The 16,964-nt window shown below is 37.2% G+C and overlaps 1 protein-coding gene and 1 pseudogene across 5 annotated transcripts in view; one reads left to right on the top strand and one right to left on the bottom strand.

Moving 5' to 3' along the window:
• BCL2L13 (BCL2 like 13) overlaps window positions 1-16,964 on the bottom strand; it is an 87,454-nt gene that overhangs the window by 12,590 nt on the left and 57,900 nt on the right. For 3 of the 5 annotated variants that reach the window (XM_027595400.1, XM_027595401.1, XM_027595402.1), the window contains one exon: window positions 11,968-12,111. In XM_027595400.1, coding sequence (XP_027451201.1) covers window positions 11,968-12,111 — 144 coding nt within the window. Of the gene's footprint in view, window positions 1-2,529; window positions 2,673-11,958; window positions 12,112-16,964 lie in introns of those variants that run through there. The other 2 variants (XM_027595403.1, XM_027595404.1) reach the window with 2 other exon arrangements.
• On the top strand, window positions 5,286-5,813 carry LOC113922976 (annotated as a pseudogene).

Below are 16,964 nucleotides of genomic sequence, written 5' to 3'. Positions count from 1 at the left end.
AGCTTAAAGCTAACAAGAGTTAAGAACAAACACTCTTTGTTCCCTTGCTCAAGAAGTCTGTCAAATTACAACCTTGGAATAAAATATGGCTCAGAAGTCAATTCAGATTTAATTGCTTTTTTCCTTGCTTTCATGGCCTTCCCTGCCTTACAATTTATTTCTTACTTGGAACGTGATATTTTGATAAAGATGCACCAAAAATTTCGTGCTCTTATGTAAGAAGCATTAAAGAAATAGATGACCACTGAGACTTTTACTCCTGGGACCAATTCATATAAAGCAAAAATATAAAAATAGAGGCCTCTCTCTTAACAATTACTGTTAAGAGTAGGCTTTCACTAAAAGATAAAGAGCTTTTTTGGATAATACTTTGGGTAAAATTTAGTACATTAGGGGTGCGTGGGTGGCTCAGTTGGTTAGGTGTCTGCCTTCGGTTTGGGTCATGATCCCAGGGTCCTGGGATCGAGCCCTGCCTCGGGCTCCTTCCTTAGTGAGAGGCCTGCTTCTCCCTCTCCCTCTGCCGGCCGCTCCCCCTGCTTGTGCTCTCTGTAAAATGGATAAATAAAATCTTAAAAAAAAAATTTTTTTTTTTAGCAGATTAGGGGGAATAAAATCTACAAGTAGTATTAGAGCCAGTCTAACAATCTAAAATCATTTTTAGCACAAGATATTTATGTTGTTGGAAATATTTTTTTAGTCCCACTAATATAAAAAACACAAAGGAGTAACTTCCAGGACTCAAAAACACAAAACTAATTTGGACCAACTATCAGAGTTTAAATATGCACAAAGAACCAGAGAACTGTATCTTTCTTTGAAAACAAAAACAAAAACTAAACCAGAGAAAGCCCAGAGAGATTAACTTGCCCCAAGGTCTCTGAGCCTGCTATGAGAACAGCTTGTCAGTAACATGCAGTAACCCCCACGCACTTCTACCATTTGCCCTTTTGAAGATTTTACTGATATTAACCTATTTAAACCTCACAAGGCTATAGAGTAAGCCTTATTATTATTTCCATTTTACAGACCAGGAAACTGAATCAACTGAAGAGGATAACTGTTCAAAGTCACTGAACTGGATTTAAGCTCAGCAGTTTACCTCCAGAGACCATACTTTTTATCAACTACATGACATTAACTCTTGGGCTGAAGTCCCCTGATTACCATACAGATGTTTTCCCCTGAGTTTACCGCAAGGAGTAAATAGAAAAGGTTATTCTTGTTTTCTTCAAGCAAGTACACGAAGATATGTGCATGAAACCTTTCCAATAAAAAGGGAGAAAAGAAACTGAAATATGGAGATAAAGGGAGTATCTTTAAATAAATGTAAGAAAATATAAATGTAACTTTGGTTTTGGTGGTAGGAACAAAATAAAAACAGCTTGCAGATCATTAAAAGAACCACTTCAAAAATGTGCAGTGGCCAATTTATTCTGCCTGTATCGACTGCATTTTGCTTCCTTTTTTTGGGTTCACATCAGTTACAAATTATTCTGCCACTTCAAGCACTATTTTACCTTCAGGGTCATAGCTGCTGACAAACTGAGCTCCTTACAGACTTAACTTTTCCATCTGAAGATGCTTTGGCAGAACTTCAAAGACATATTCCCTGGTAAACTCATCTAGGGACTCATCTGCCCTAAGATGTACCAACAAACTGTTACGGTTACTTCTTGGCCTTTATACAATATCTATCTCTCAAGTATTCCCCTTAAAAAATAGAAATAGATAATTACTCTTCTACATTCAGTCAAGCAGGATACCATATGTCTCTGAGATCACTATTAACCTAAAATGAGAAAATGCAAAGTGGGAAAGATATTCCAGAGAAATAATTTTCCATCTATTATGATGACCAAGACCTACAAAAAAATGTATTTTGGAACACAGTGCAGTGAATACTCACACCTGCATATAAAACACATGGACTTTATGAAACAGTACTTACCCTCATTACACTAAAATTATTTCAGTCCCAAAACCCACTTAGTAATTTTTAGATCACAAACCATGTGTCATCTCCCGGAGTATAAAAACTCTGCTCTTACCTAAAAGTTCCCAAAAGATAGTCTTCAAATATTCTTGATTACAAACAAAAACACTTTTTGTGGCTTTCTATTCTTAAAATGGAAATGAGAAGCTTTAAGTCAAAGAGAAAAAAGGCAAAAATTAATTTTATTCAAACTACTTAAATATTAAATATTGGGGCGCCTGGGTGGCTCAGACGTTAAGCGTCTGCCTTCAGGTCAGCTCCTGATCCCAGGGTCCTGAGATCGAGCCCTGCATCGGGCTCCCTGCTCGGTGGGAAGCCTGCTTCTCCCTCCCCCACTCCCCCTCCTTGTGTTCCCTCTCTCGCTGTGTCTCTCTCTGTCAAATAAATAAATAAAATCTTTAAAAAAATATATTAAATATTATAGTAGACATCAGATGACATTTTCACCAATAAGCTTTTATATAATTTAAAACTAAATCTTTCATAGTAAGTATATAGTTTAGTATATGACATAGAAAATAAAAGAGAAGCCTTACCACGGTGGACTTGTACTGCCCTTTTCAGGAGACAGACTTACTTCTAACGTAGCAACACAATCCCAGGAAATGAAAGACAGTGAGAAAGAGGAGGGAGGGAACGAGGGTGAGTCAGGGAGAATCATAATATGCCAACTAGTCTGTGCCCTAAGTGCGCTGCAGGGCAATGAAAAGTCAGAATCAAAACGCAAAGGAATCTTCAGACTCAGGGAGAGGGAAAAAATACACACTCTTAAAGACATATCTGAAAACCTGACATTTGTAAAAATGTAGCATTTTCACAAAACACTTTTATATCATTATTTCTGTGAGATAGAGAGCTATTCTCCCCATTTTGTAATTGATAAAACTGAGGCTCAGAGAAGTTAAATGAATTTCCCCCAAAACACAAGGCTAATATTTGGCAGAGCTGGAGGCCACAAATTAATCCTGTGATTTCCAATCTTTATTAACTTGCCACTCTCTGGCAGGGTTAAAAAATAAAGTAAAAAGAGAAAAAAAACAAAAGCCCTATCTTGTAATTCTAATGCCACATAAACAAAAATAAAAAATTATAATCCGGGGCACCTGGGTGGCCCAGTCATTAAGCATCTGCCTTCAGCTCAGGTCATGATCCCAGAGTCCTGGGATCGAGCCCCACATCAGGCTCCCTGCTCAGTGGGGAACCTGCTTCTCCCTCTCCCACTCTCCACTGCTTGTGTTCCCTCTCTCGCTGTGTCTCTCTCTGTCAAATAAATAAAATCTTAAAAAAAAAAAAAGATTGAAAATGTCTATGACAATATTGAAAGAATGCAAAGACAAGCCACAGACCGGGAGAAAACAATTTCAAAAGACACATCTAATAAAGGATTATTATCCAAAATATACAAAGAACTCTTAAATTTAAGAAAGCAATCAATCTGATTTTTAAAATGGGCCAAACACCTTAACAGGTACCTCACCAAAGAAGATGTACAGATGGCAAATTAGCATACGAAAAGATGTTCCACATCATATGTCACCAGGGAAATGCAAATTAAAACGAGATACCACTACACATCTAGTAAAATAGCCAAAGTCTAACACCAACACCACCAAATGCTGGTGAGTCTATGGAGCAAAAGGAACTCTCATTCATTGCCAGTGAGGATGCAAAATGGTACAGCCACTTTGGAGGACAGCTTGGCAGTTTCTTACAAAACTAAACATACTCTTACCAGACTGCACTCCTTTGTTTTTACACAAAGAAGTTTAAAGCTCATGTCCACACAAAAACCTGCACATGGATGATTGTATCAGCTTTATTCCTAATTGTCAAAACTTGGAAGCAACTGAGATCTTCTTCACTAGGTAAATGGGTAAATAAACGGTGGTACATCCAGACAAAGGAGTGCTAAAAATTCAGTGCTAAAAAGAGATGAACTATCAAGCCATAAAAAGACATAGAGGAAATTTAAATGCATATTACTAAGTGAAAGAAGCCAATCTGAAAAAGCTATATATCACATGGTCCTGATTACATGACATTCTGGAAAAGGAAAAACTATGGAGACAGTAAAAAGATGAGTGGCTGCCAGAGGTGAGGCAGGAGGGAGGGTCAAACAAGTGGAACACAGGATTTTTAGAAAAGTGAAACTACTCTGTATAATACTATAGTGGTGGATATATGTCATCATAAGTTTGTCCAAATTGCAGAATATACACCAACAGTAAACTGTAATGTAAACTATGGTCTTAGGCTGACAATGATATGTCCATAGAGGTTCATCAGTTGTAACAAATGTACCACTCTGATGGGAGATGTTGATAATAGGGAAGGCTCAGTATATGAGAAATCTCTGTACCTTCCCTCAGTATTTCTGTGAACCTAAAACTGCTCTACAGTCTATTAAAAAAAATCCACACCAGTCATGTTACTTAGAAGCCTCAATAAAGTGCTGGTCTCAATACCAGTACAATGGAAAAATCATCTCAAATATAATAAGACAAAAATGATCACAAAACATAAATCACAGAAAAAACAAAACTATCTGCCAAAATCCAAAAGGCACTTATTCCAGCCATTTCTTTTTATAATTTAGAGAACAAAATATTATTTTCCTCTCTGCAAATCTATATGCCCAAACCCTTCATCCAACAGATTATAGCTGCCATCATTTCCTCCTTTCCTGTAGGTTTTCAAAATTAGTTCCACTTTGACAGCTAGTCAGTTTGTTTTACCCTGATGTTGTGTTCAAGTGGCTGAAGACAAACACATTATCCATGGAAATCATACTATAGACTTTATATAACAGACATGCAACATCATGTAGCCAAATCATTCTCCTCTAGAAGAATGACCATAATGGTATTAAGACCTGTCAATGTAATGTTTAACACAAAGTACCTTAAAGATGATTCATGCTGATGCTTTGTATCAGAGGATACATTTTCACCAATTAGTCAAAAAAGCAATCTCTTGGTTTTAAACACACGAAAAACAGAGTGCTTAGACCTAACAATGTGAAATACAAACTGGGCATTCAAATTTAGAGATTAAAAACACATTTAAAAATTTAAATATCAACGAACTAGTTTTTCCTATTATTGCTCTTTTCTTTACAACACATTTCAGTTGAATAAATGAACTACTTTCTCTGTAACAATTATAATAACCAAAAAACTTTGATGTACTGTATCATAATAAAACTGAAAATTGAGAAGGGAATGAATTATATTCCCTGTATTTTAATTGTTCCCTTGTTGGTAGGTGAGGAAGATTCCTGGGTGGAGCTACCATGAACAGCAGCAATGGCAATGATAATGGCAATGAGGAAAATGGGGGGCTGGCTCATGTATCTTCCTCACCCTCTATCTACACTGGAGACATGGAAGAAATTCTTTTGAGTGCACAACATGAATCAGGACAGAGTAGTTCAAGGGGAAGTCCTTACTGTGACAGTCCTTCCCCACAAAAAGATGGGCGGATTATATGTTTAATGTAGAAATGCACAGCAGCAGAGATCGTAGCTCTCAGTCAGAAGTTAGAAAAGCTGATGCTTTGAAGCAAAGTACAGACTGTATGTCTGACTGGTCCAGCAGGCCTGAAACCATTCCTCCAGGGAGTTCCACTTCAGTTTCCACTCCGTTTCTGGGAGCATGAGGAAAAGTAAAACCAGGAAGAAAGGGGTTGTTTTTTTTTTTTTTTTTTTTTTTTTTTTGCAGACTCTCTTCATTCCATCTCTCTTCCTTTCTCATGCTTTGGCTTTGGATCTAGGCATCTATATTGAAAATGACTGAGTGTACCTTCTGCCAGCACCTACTGAGGGAAAGAAAAGCTCCTTGAAAAGTATGAGACATATGAAGTGGTGTATTATAACAGCAGTTTACTTGAACTTGAGACCACTGTAAGCATGACCCAACTTACCACCCTATTTTTGCATATCCAAGTTCCAGTAACTCTCAAATCCAGTATTTTATTCAAACTCTGTTGAGGCATTTTACTAACCTCATTCCCTCTTTGGCCTGTAAGTTTAGAATTTCCTAGCAGTTGACTGTTGTTTAGAAATTTGCAAGGGCTTCCTTCTTTTCCCACAAATGCCACCAACAGATTATAATTTTGGCAACAATGCTATTGTCTCCTTTTAGTGTCACCAGACATAGAACTGCAACATTCATTGTAGAAATTTTACTTTTGCAATATAACTACCAATTCTTTCGTAAGATGAAATCAGGGGCACCTGGGAGGCTCAGCCGGCAAGGTTCAGTTGGTAAGGCATCCAACTCTTGATTTCAGCTCAGGTCATGATGTCGGAGTCATGGGATCCAGCTCTTCAGGCTCTGAGCTCAGTGCGGAGTCTGCCTGAAATTCTCTCCCTCTCCCGCTGCCCCTCCCCCTGCTTGTTCTCTCTCTCTCTCAAATAAATATATAAATCTTAGAAAAAACAAAAAAACAAGGGACGCCTGGGTGGCTTAAGCCTCTGACTTGATTTCAGTTCAGGTCATGATCTCAGGGTCATGAGATTGAGCCCCACATGGGGCTCCACGCTGGGCGTGGAGCCTGCTTGGGATTCTCTCTCTCCCTCTTCCTTTGCCCCTCCCCCCACTCTCCCTGTCTCTAAAAATAAATAAATAAATAAATAAGTGATATCAGGTTAGCAAATGATACAGAAGCTTTGTTATTTTGTTTTGTTTTTCAAGACAAAGGAAAGCTTCCCTAAGTTTGAATTTATAGTTATTAAAAAAAGAAAAGAGGGGCACCTTGCTGGCTCAGTCAGTAGAGCATATGACTCCTTTTTTAAAAAGATCTTATTTGGGGCACCTGGGTGGCTCAGTCATTAAGCGTCTGCCTTCGGCTCAGGTCATGATCCCAGGGTCCTTGAGCCCTGCATCGGGCTCCCTGCTCCACGGGAAGCCGCTTCTCCCTCTCCCACTCCCCCTGCTTGTGTTCCCTCTCTCGCTGTGTCTCTCTCTGTCAAATAAATAAATAAATAAAAATAAAATAAAATAAAAAGATCTTATTTGAGAGAGAGATCACCAGTAGGGGGAAGGGTAGAGGGAGAAGTAGACTCCCCACTGAGCGGGGAGCCAAACGTGGGACTTGATCCCAGGATTCTGAAATCATGACTGGAGCCAAAGGCAGACCCTTTAGTCTGACTGAGCCACACAGGCACCCTGAGCATATGACTCTTGATGTTGGGGTCATGAGTTCAAGCCCTACGTTGGGCCTAGAGCTTACTCAATAAAAACAAAAACAAAAACACAAGACACACATACACACATATATCCTGGGTGATAAAAAACTATTTTAAACCAAAAACTAACTAAATAAGAAGAAATTAAGAAATAACAATAAAAATGAAAAGGAAGATACAACTTCATACACTATAAAGTTTAAAAGAGAGGATTTTTTTTTTTTTTTTTTTAAAGAAAGACAGAATGGGGGCTCCTGGGTGGCTCAGTTGGTTAAGCATCTGCCTTTGGCTCAGGTCATGATCCCAGGGTCCTGGGATTGAGTCCCACATCGGGCTCCCTGCTCAGTGGGGAGCCCGCTTCTCCCTCTCCCACCACCCCTTCCACTGCTCATGCTCTTTATCTCTTTCTCTCTCAAATAAATAAATAAATCTAAAAAGAAGGAAGGAAGGAAGGAAGGAAGGAAGATGAAAGAAAGAAAGGAAAGAAAGAACGAAAGAAAGAAAGAAAAGAAAGAAAGAAAAAGAAAGAGACAGACAGGCAGACTATTACATGCGGTGCCTCATTTGGACATTTGACTACCCTACATTCTTCTATAAATGGACCTTGAGAGCCTGTTTTGAAGTTCTAGCAGGGGAGTCAAGCTACTCCTATACCCTTGATGGAAGAACGGTCCTCCTCTATTGGGGAAGGTCATCTTCTTCAACCAAGCGCACAGCCTCAGGAGGGACACATATGGAGGGTGAGAGAGGAAGGGGACACCCACCTAGCCAGCCAGATCAGTCAAATCAAACCTGGCAATCGGTGGGGTGACAGCTGTCACAGCCAGATCACCCTCACATCCAAAAGAGAGGATATTTTTGAGACATTCAGAAATTTGAATGCTAATAGGATATTTGAGGATACGAAGAAATCATTTTTAAATTTTTGATGTGATAATGGTAGTGTGATAAAAAATAAAGAAAACCAGGACGCATGGGTGGCTCAGTCAGTTAAGTGTCTGCCTTCGGCTCAGGTCATGATCCCAGGGTCCTGTGATTGAGACCGACATCCGGCCCCTTGCTCAGTGGGGGGAAGCCTGCTTCTCCCTCTGCCTGCCACTCCCCCTGCTTGTGCTCTCTCTCTCTGACAAATAAATAAAATCTTTTTAAAAATGTTTAAATATAAATAAATAAAAAAAAGAAAACCTTTATTTTTTAGAGTTACATACTGAAAAAAAAATATTTGTTTTTAACTTTTAAGTAGGCTCCATACCCAGTATGGAGGCCAATGTGGGGCCTAAACCCACAACCCCGAGATCAACAACCAAGTCCAGATCAAATCAGATGCTCAACCAACTGAGCCACCCAGGCGTCCCTGAAAAATTTTTTAAATTCCAGTATACTGAACATACAGTGTTATATTAGTTTAAGGTGTACAATATAGTGATTCAATTTTATATAGTACTCAGTGCTCATAAGTGTACTCTTAATCCTCTTCACCTATTTCACCCATCCCCCACCCATCCCCCAACATACTAAAATTTTTTTTAAAGATTTTATTTATTTATTTGAAAGAGAGAGAGAGATAGCAAGAGTGAGCATGAGCAGGGGGAGCCCAATATGGGATTTGATCCCAGGACCCTGGGATCATGACCTGAGCCAAAGGCAGATGCCCAACCTACTGAGCCACCCAGGAGCCCCCATACTGAAATTTTTCTAGATAAAATCATATAATGCCTGGATTTTGCTTCAAAATAGTATTAAGAAGGGACATGACTAGGGTGTGAATAAAGCATAAGTGGCAATGAATTAGTGACTGTTAGGGCTGAGTGATGGGAATCATTATACTATCTTACCTATTTTCATATATGTTCAAAATTCTCCAAAACAAAATGTTTAAAAGTAAGTAGTATGAGAGAATTAAGATATAAAAATCCATTGCACTCTCCTCCAAAAGAATAAAAATAAAAGGATATAATGAACAGATCTATACCAATAATTCTGAAAATTTAGGGATAATATCCAGGAAAATTATCAAAAGTTGACAAGAAAGGGGTGCCTGCTCAGTCAGTTGGGTGTCCAACTCTTGATTTCAGCTCAGGTCTCAAACTCAGGGTCGTGAGCTCAAGCCCCATGATGGGCTCCACGCTGGGCATGGAGCCTTCTTAAAAATAAAATTAAAAAAAAAAAAAAGTTGCAGGGTGCCTGGGTGGCTCAGTCATTAAGTGTCTGTCTTGGGCTGAGGTCATGATTCCAGTGTCCTGGGATTGAGTCCTGCATCGGGCTCCCTGCTCAGCGGGAAGCCTGCTTCTCCCTTTCCCACTCCCGCTGCTTGTGTTCCCTCTCTCGATGTGTTTCTCTCTGTCAAATAAATAAATAAATAAATCTTTAAAAAAAAAAAAAGTTGGGGCGCCTGGATGGCTCAGTCGTCAAGCATCTGCCTTCGGCTCAGGTCATTATCCCAGGTCCTGGGATGGAGCCCCGCATCAGGCTCCCTACTCAGCGGGAAGCTTGTTTCTCCCTCTTCCACTCCCCCTGCTTGTGCTCCTCTCTTGCGGCCTCTCTCTTTGTCAAATAAATAAAAATCTTAAAAAAAAAAAAAGTTGACAGGAAAAACCAGAAAACTTCCCTCAAAGAAAACATCAGGTGATTTTACATGCATGTTACAGGAAGCAAGGCACAATAATTTAAACCTCATATAAACTATTCCAGAGTATAGAAAAAAAGGAAACACTCTTCCCAACTCTGGATTCTGAAAGCCAAACAAGAAAAATTACAGTCCAACCTCACTCATTGAGATTGATAGAACTAAATGGTGAAATAATTAAAAGCACTCATTTTAACATCAGGAAAAAGACAAGGATGTCTTCTAACACCAATTCCATTAATAGTGTACTGAAAGATCCTGATTAGTGAATAAATGTGTTAAAAAGATAGATTTATTAAGGAACAATTTCATCATTATTCACAGACCGTATAATTTTCTACATAGAAAACCCAAAGGCGGGCGCCTGAATGGCTCACTCGGTTGAGCAACCAACTCTTGGTTTCGTCTCAGGTCATGATCTCATGGGTCGTGAAATCGAGCCCTGTGTCAGGCTCAGCACTCAGCGGGGAGTCTCCTGGAAGATTCTCTCCCTCTGCCCCGCCCCCGACTCACATGCGCAAATAAATAAAAATAATTTTAAAAACCTTAAAAAAGGTTTTTAAGGGGGGGGGCACCTGGGTGGCCTAGTTGCATCCAACTCTTGGTTTTGGCTTAGGTCATGATCTCATGGGTTGTGAGATTAGCCACGAGTAGGGCCCACAGTTGGTGCGGGGTCTGCTTGAGATTCTGTCTCTGCGACCCACCCTCCCCCGGGGTCACGCACCCTCTCTCTCTCGCAAATAAATAAATTAGTGAATAAAATCTTTAAAAAATAATAATTAAAAAAAAGAAAAAAAACAAGAAATCCAGAGATAAATAATCAGGATATTAAGAGAGTTTAACAAATTTGCTGGATATGAAATACAGAAAAGTCAATTTGATAAGAGTAGCATAGTTGTGTAAGACGTTAATACTAGGGAAAACTGGGTGAACAGTATGCAGGAACACTTTATAACATTTTTGCAAATTTAAACTTATAAAATAATCTTATTTTAATAAATGATTTTAAAAATTAAGAAGTCTGACAATATTAAGTATTGGGGAAGATGAAGAGCAACAAAAATTTTTATATATTGCTGACAGAATATAAGTTGGAAAGCCACTTTGGAAAACACTTTGGTATTATCTTGTAAATTGAAAATGTCTATACCCTTGGACCCATAAATTCTACTCCCAAGTATATAACCAGAGAAACTTACACTCATATGTTTAAAACTGTTCATAACAGCAATGTTTGTAATAGCAAAAAGATGAAAATGTCTACTGATAAGATTATAGAGAAATAGATTGTTATATATCTATACAATGGAATACCAAACACCAACCAAAACATCAACCCAGATCATTGGATGATTTAGAGGGTGAAAATAGGTTTGGCAAGATGGGGGAAATCTTAGATATTACAATCACTTGTGGCCCTTCAAAGGGCAACAGTACATAAATAGACTTCTATCTGTAGTATTAAAATTTCATGGGGAAGGAAGGAGACGATTAGGATAAAAATGTCCAAAAAGGATCCTAAAAAATTAATAAATAAAAAGGATCCTTGGAGTGATAATAAAAAAAAGAAAACTGAGAAACAATGACTGAGGAGAGTCTCAAGAATACAACACAGAGTAAAAAAAAGCAAGTTTAGAAGAATACATATAGTATATTATTCACATAAAGTTCAAAACATACAAAATAATGTAATTGTTTAGAGATACATATATATATATGATTAAACTATAATAAAAAAACAAAATTCAGAATAGGAGTTATCCTTGTGAAGTAGTTAAGAGCATGCTGAAATCCAGGAGGGGCATATAAAAAAATTCAAAAGTATCATCTGTTCTTTCCTTCAACTAGGATGGCAAATACATAGGCATTCATTTTATATTCCTCATCCCTTAATTATTTAAATATTTTTTGTTAGTATAAAATGTTTCATAATTAGAACTACTTAAAAGAACGATTTAAAAACACCACCTATCAATTTACTGAAAGTAAAATCTTAATAGTGAAACCACATGTACAGTTTGCCACTGATCATCATGCAATTAATGTTAAATAATATTAAATGATAATATTCATATTAAACCTATGTTGCTAAAAACAACCACAATGAGAAGCTTAACCTTTTTTTTAAAGATTAAAAAAAAAATACTTAACAGCTCATACCCAGCCACCTTGTTGAGTGATGTACTCTGCTGCATAGTCCTCCAGATATGTCACACCAAACTGTAGCAATGCACTCAGAGGCTCTTGACCACGTCTTGTCAACTCCAAAAGCATTTGTTGTAGCAAAATCAGAGGCACCAAAATCTTTAAGGCAAAGATGAGAGAGTAAAAAACAAACTGAAATTCTTATAATTCATTTTATATATTCAACTACTAGAAAATTACAACTTGGATGCATCATTATGGAATCTCATTTTTATTATAATAAAGGACTAAAACACTGACCCCTTACTAGAATGTCTGTGAATAATGCATGTAGATTTTATACCATAGGGTGGCAGAAATAATTATTTTATGAAAACAATTGGGCTTGTGTGTGTGTATATGAAACATGTACAAAGAATTCACTGAAATATTATTTATAATAGCAAAAGACTAGAAACAACCCACCAGGGACCGGTTAAATCAATTTTGGCAAAATATCATGTAGTTGTTGAAAAGAATTAGATTGTTCACTGCCCAATCACCAGGACTTATTTTCAGTGAGAAAAGTGACAGGACAGTGTATATAATTACAGTACCATTTGTGTTTAAAATACACATACATATACACACACATATATATACATGTGTGTATAATCCTATAGTATCTCTGGAAAAATATACAAAAACTGGTAATAGTGGTAGCCTAAGAAGAGAATGAAGTAATGGCAACAGGGTGGGTAAATAGTTTTCAATGTATACATTTCTGTACTTACTGCATTTTGTACCATGTGCTTTTTGTATCTATTTGAAAATGAGAATTTTCAAAATTATCAGCTATCTTATAAAAGTCATCAAACACCTAAATAGGGGGGACCTAGCTGGCTCAATTGGTTAAGTGTCTGACTTCCGCTCAGGTCATGATCTCAGGGTCCTGGGATGGAGCCCCATGTCAGCTTCCATGCTCAGCAAGAAGTCTTGCTTGTCCCTCTCCCTCTCCCTCTGTTCCTCCCCCTGCTTGTGCTCTCTCTGTCTTTCTCTCAAATAAATAAATAAAATTTAAAAACAAAACAAAACAAAAAAACCCTAAGGAGGTATTATTATCATTCCTAATAACCTTGTGGCTCAATATTTAAAAACCGTCAAAATTTATGACAGAGGCATACGAGAGTCCCTTGCCTTCCAAAAACAACTAACTGCACATTGAAAAGAATTAAAAGCATTTTCAATTAACCATCTGCATGCAATCTCTTTAGTCTAAACCATCAAGAGGGCTCCACATGCCTGGAAAAGGAATGCAAAAGGAAATGAAACCAATTCCAGTCCCTTGCTACTGAAATGCCAAGGCAATAACTGAGGGATTACAAAATATTTCTGCAGAAAAGGACAAACAGAAAAGACAATGAGTTTATAGTTTTACTAATACTTTTTGGCTTTTAAGTAAAAGCAGTCCTGAGGGAATCTTATCAAAGTCTGAAAGAAAGAATGCAACAAACACGTCTTCCCTTTTTGATACTGTAAAAGAACTCCAGCCCAAAATTTATTTAAAAACCCCTTCCTAACACTAATGGAGGGGTCTAGGGCTATAAAGAAGAATATACTAGGTTTTCTTCACAATTAGAAAACTTGTCATACTATTAAAAACAAAAACAAACAAAAAAACCCCACCCCCAAAACCTATTGTTCATCTAGCTCCAGTACTGTGTCTTAGTAGGAGCAGTCAGGTATACCTTGTTGATCAGTCCTACTGACTCAGATCACTGTAACTTCAAAGGCCTGAGATGTTCTATACCTCAAAACATTCTAATTTCCCATAATAATCTAATAATATGCAATATTTTAAAGTTATTCATGTTTAAGCTCTATTACCTCTTAGGGAAATGAGTTGCAAACACTTTATATTTGCTATACAAAATAATACTTATTTTTATTTGTTCCAAATTTATCTCTTTCATGTATCAAAAAGTAGATGCCCTAGTTTTACTATATAATTATCTAGAGATAAATCTGTAATCCCCTTTCACTACTGTCTTGAGTCCTTAATCATATTCCCTCTCATTCACTATATTTTTTAGGCTGAAATTTACTAATCTTTTAGACTGTTCTTCATCTGGCAATTCCTTCACTGCTTTGATCATTTAGATTACCCCTTCCCAGTTCTTCTCCATCCCAATTATATCTTTCTTGAAATGCAGTGTCCAGAGTACAGAAACTTCACTTTATAGGACTAACAAATTCTAACCGTAATATTCTTGATGATACATGTTCTGTCTCTTTTACCTATTTGACATCCTGTCTTCAGAGACCTATATGATGACTTCCAGGCCCACTACCTTTTAAGTATAATTTAGACTGTCTTTATATAGTTAAACCCATTTACCCTCTAATTTTTGTGATCACACATAAAACCTCTTATTTCTACAAGCAATTCCAACAACTTGGCAGTGTACTACCCACAAGAAATTATCACCTTATACCTGATATTTTTTTGCACTCCCTCTCCCACAGTCCTAAGAAAAAAAAAAGCTTAAAAAAAAAAAACTGGACCCCGAAGCATCCATTCCTAGAAGGTCCCCACTATTCATATCTCTAAGACTAAAAAGGAACCAAATAGTCTTACTCTTTGAATTCCTCTAAGTCATTTCCTTACTGGATAATAGTAATCCCCACAACACATATAAATTATTTTTCTCTCCAATAACTTTCGTAAAGGAATGCTAAGGTAATTTTGACCATCAAAAAGCAATACCTCCATTCACTGTCTCCCCATAGGTACCATGCTAACAATATTCTCTTATTATTAAAGAATGTACAGCTTGCTGGTTACAGAAATGAAGTATATTAATTTATAGCTCCAAGGATCTCTTCCAGTAGAATAGATATTTATAATGATAAAATACAGATTTCGATCCATCAATTTACTATTTAGTAACCAATTTATAACTTAACAATTCTAGTAAATGTCATATCTCACAAATTTTCTCTGTATTGATTAGGTTTGAATGTTTGACCTATGTGCTTCAAAATAAAATTTAAGTGACAACCAGGCATTATGTATCACCCAGTGTGATGCAACAGGAAATAAGGAACATTGCCAATGAAGTATTCTTGCCAAAAAGATTAAACCTGACTATGATTAGGCTTCTAGATCTACCTACCAATGGAAAGGAAATATAGATACAGAGGAATATGTTAAGTGACATCTCAGTGATACAGTCAATAAACTCCAGAAAGTAGGAAATTTTACAGAAGAAATAACTTGTAAGCAAAGAAAAAATCAAGAGAGCGAGTAAGCCTACATATTAAAAGAGACTTAAGACACATATTACATGATTGCATTTATATGAAATGTCCAGAATAGGCAAATTTAAAGAGACGGAGTAATGTTGTAGGGGCTGGGAGGTACAGGGAATGGAGAGTGACTACTACAAGGTGTGGGGTTTCTTTATGGGAAGATAAAAATGTTCTGGAATTAGACAATAGAGATGGCTGCATAACTATGTGAATGTGAACCACTGAACTGTATGCTTTAGAAAGGTAAATATAAATTTTATGGTATGAATTATATTTCAATTTTTAAAAAAAAGTAAAGACAAGAGACTTATCAGCCAAATGCAATGCATGGACCTTGTCTGGATCACAATTCAAACAAATCATCTTAGAGAAATACCTTTGTGAGACAATTGGAAAAATCTGAATACTAAACAGATTATGTGATGACAGAATTACTGTTAATATTTTGAGGTATAAGTATAATAGTGGTATTATCAGTTGGTTAAAAAAAGAGATACATCCAAAAAAAGGGGGGCTACATCATCCTTGGAAATACATACTAATGTATTTATGAATCAAATGATGTCTAGAGCCTACTTCAAAATAATCTGGGGGAGAGTGGGAAATAGATGAAACAAGACCAGCCATATGCTGATAATTACTGAAGCTGAGTGACAAGATACACGGGATTTGCTATACTGTTCACTGTGCTTTTGTGTATGCTTCAAATTTTAATAAAGATTTAAAAATATTAGTGATTCGGGCACCTGGGTGGCTCAGTTGGTTAAGCGACTGCCTTCGGCTCAGGTCATGATCCTGGAGTCCCGGGATCGAGTCCCACATCGGGCTTCCTGCTCAGCAGGGAGTCTGCTTCTCCCTCTGACCCTCTTCCCTCTCGTGCTTTCTATCTCTCATTCTCTCTCTCTCTCAAATAAATAAAATCTTTAAAAAAATAAATAAATAATATAAAAAATAAAAATAAAAATATTAGTGATTCAATATGTCACTAAAAATTACCCAAGCAAATAATTCATTTCTTTTTGCTATTATTTTTCTAAAGTTTATTTATTACACTTTGAACAGCATGTACTAACACTATAGCTGGCTCTCTTTTTCCAGTTACAATGTTTATTTTAGTCTATTATTATTTTTTAAAAGATTTTATTTTGGGGGTGCCTGGGTGGCTCAGTCTTTAAGCGTCTGCCTTCGGCTCAGGTCATGGTCCCAGGGTCCTGGGATCGAGCCCCATTTATCGGGCTCCCTGCTCCGCGGGAAGCCTGCTTCTCCCTCTCCCTCTCCCCCTGCTTGTGTTCCCTCTCTCGCTGTATCTCTCTCTGTCAAATAAATAAATAAAATCTTAAAAAAAAAAAATTTTATTTTTAAGTAATCTCTGCACCAAACATGGGGCCCAAACCCACAACCCTGAGATTTAAGAGTCACATGTTCTACTGACTGAGCCAGCCAGGCGCCCCTACAGTGTTTATTTTAACAAAAAGGATATAAGGAGGGTAAGAAAAATAGAGGACAGTAAGATGTAAAGTGTGGTGTGTCTCTGCACACCATTTACAGTACCAGAACATCATCAAAATAACTTTTTATCAGGGTGAAAAAATGTGTCGTGAGCAGTTATGGAATTCTGCAGATAACGTAATTATATCAGCAGTCCAACTGCATGCACAGTGCCGTCAACTAATGTACTTGAGCATAATTATATTTCTGGCAGGTCTACACCCCCAAGAAAA

Source organism: Zalophus californianus, chromosome 9 (genome assembly GCF_009762305.2).
Source record: "Zalophus californianus isolate mZalCal1 chromosome 9, mZalCal1.pri.v2, whole genome shotgun sequence".
NCBI lineage: Eukaryota > Metazoa > Chordata > Mammalia > Carnivora > Otariidae > Zalophus > Zalophus californianus.
Note: the sequence above shows the minus strand (reverse complement) of the source record. Positions and strands in the feature narration are given on the sequence as shown.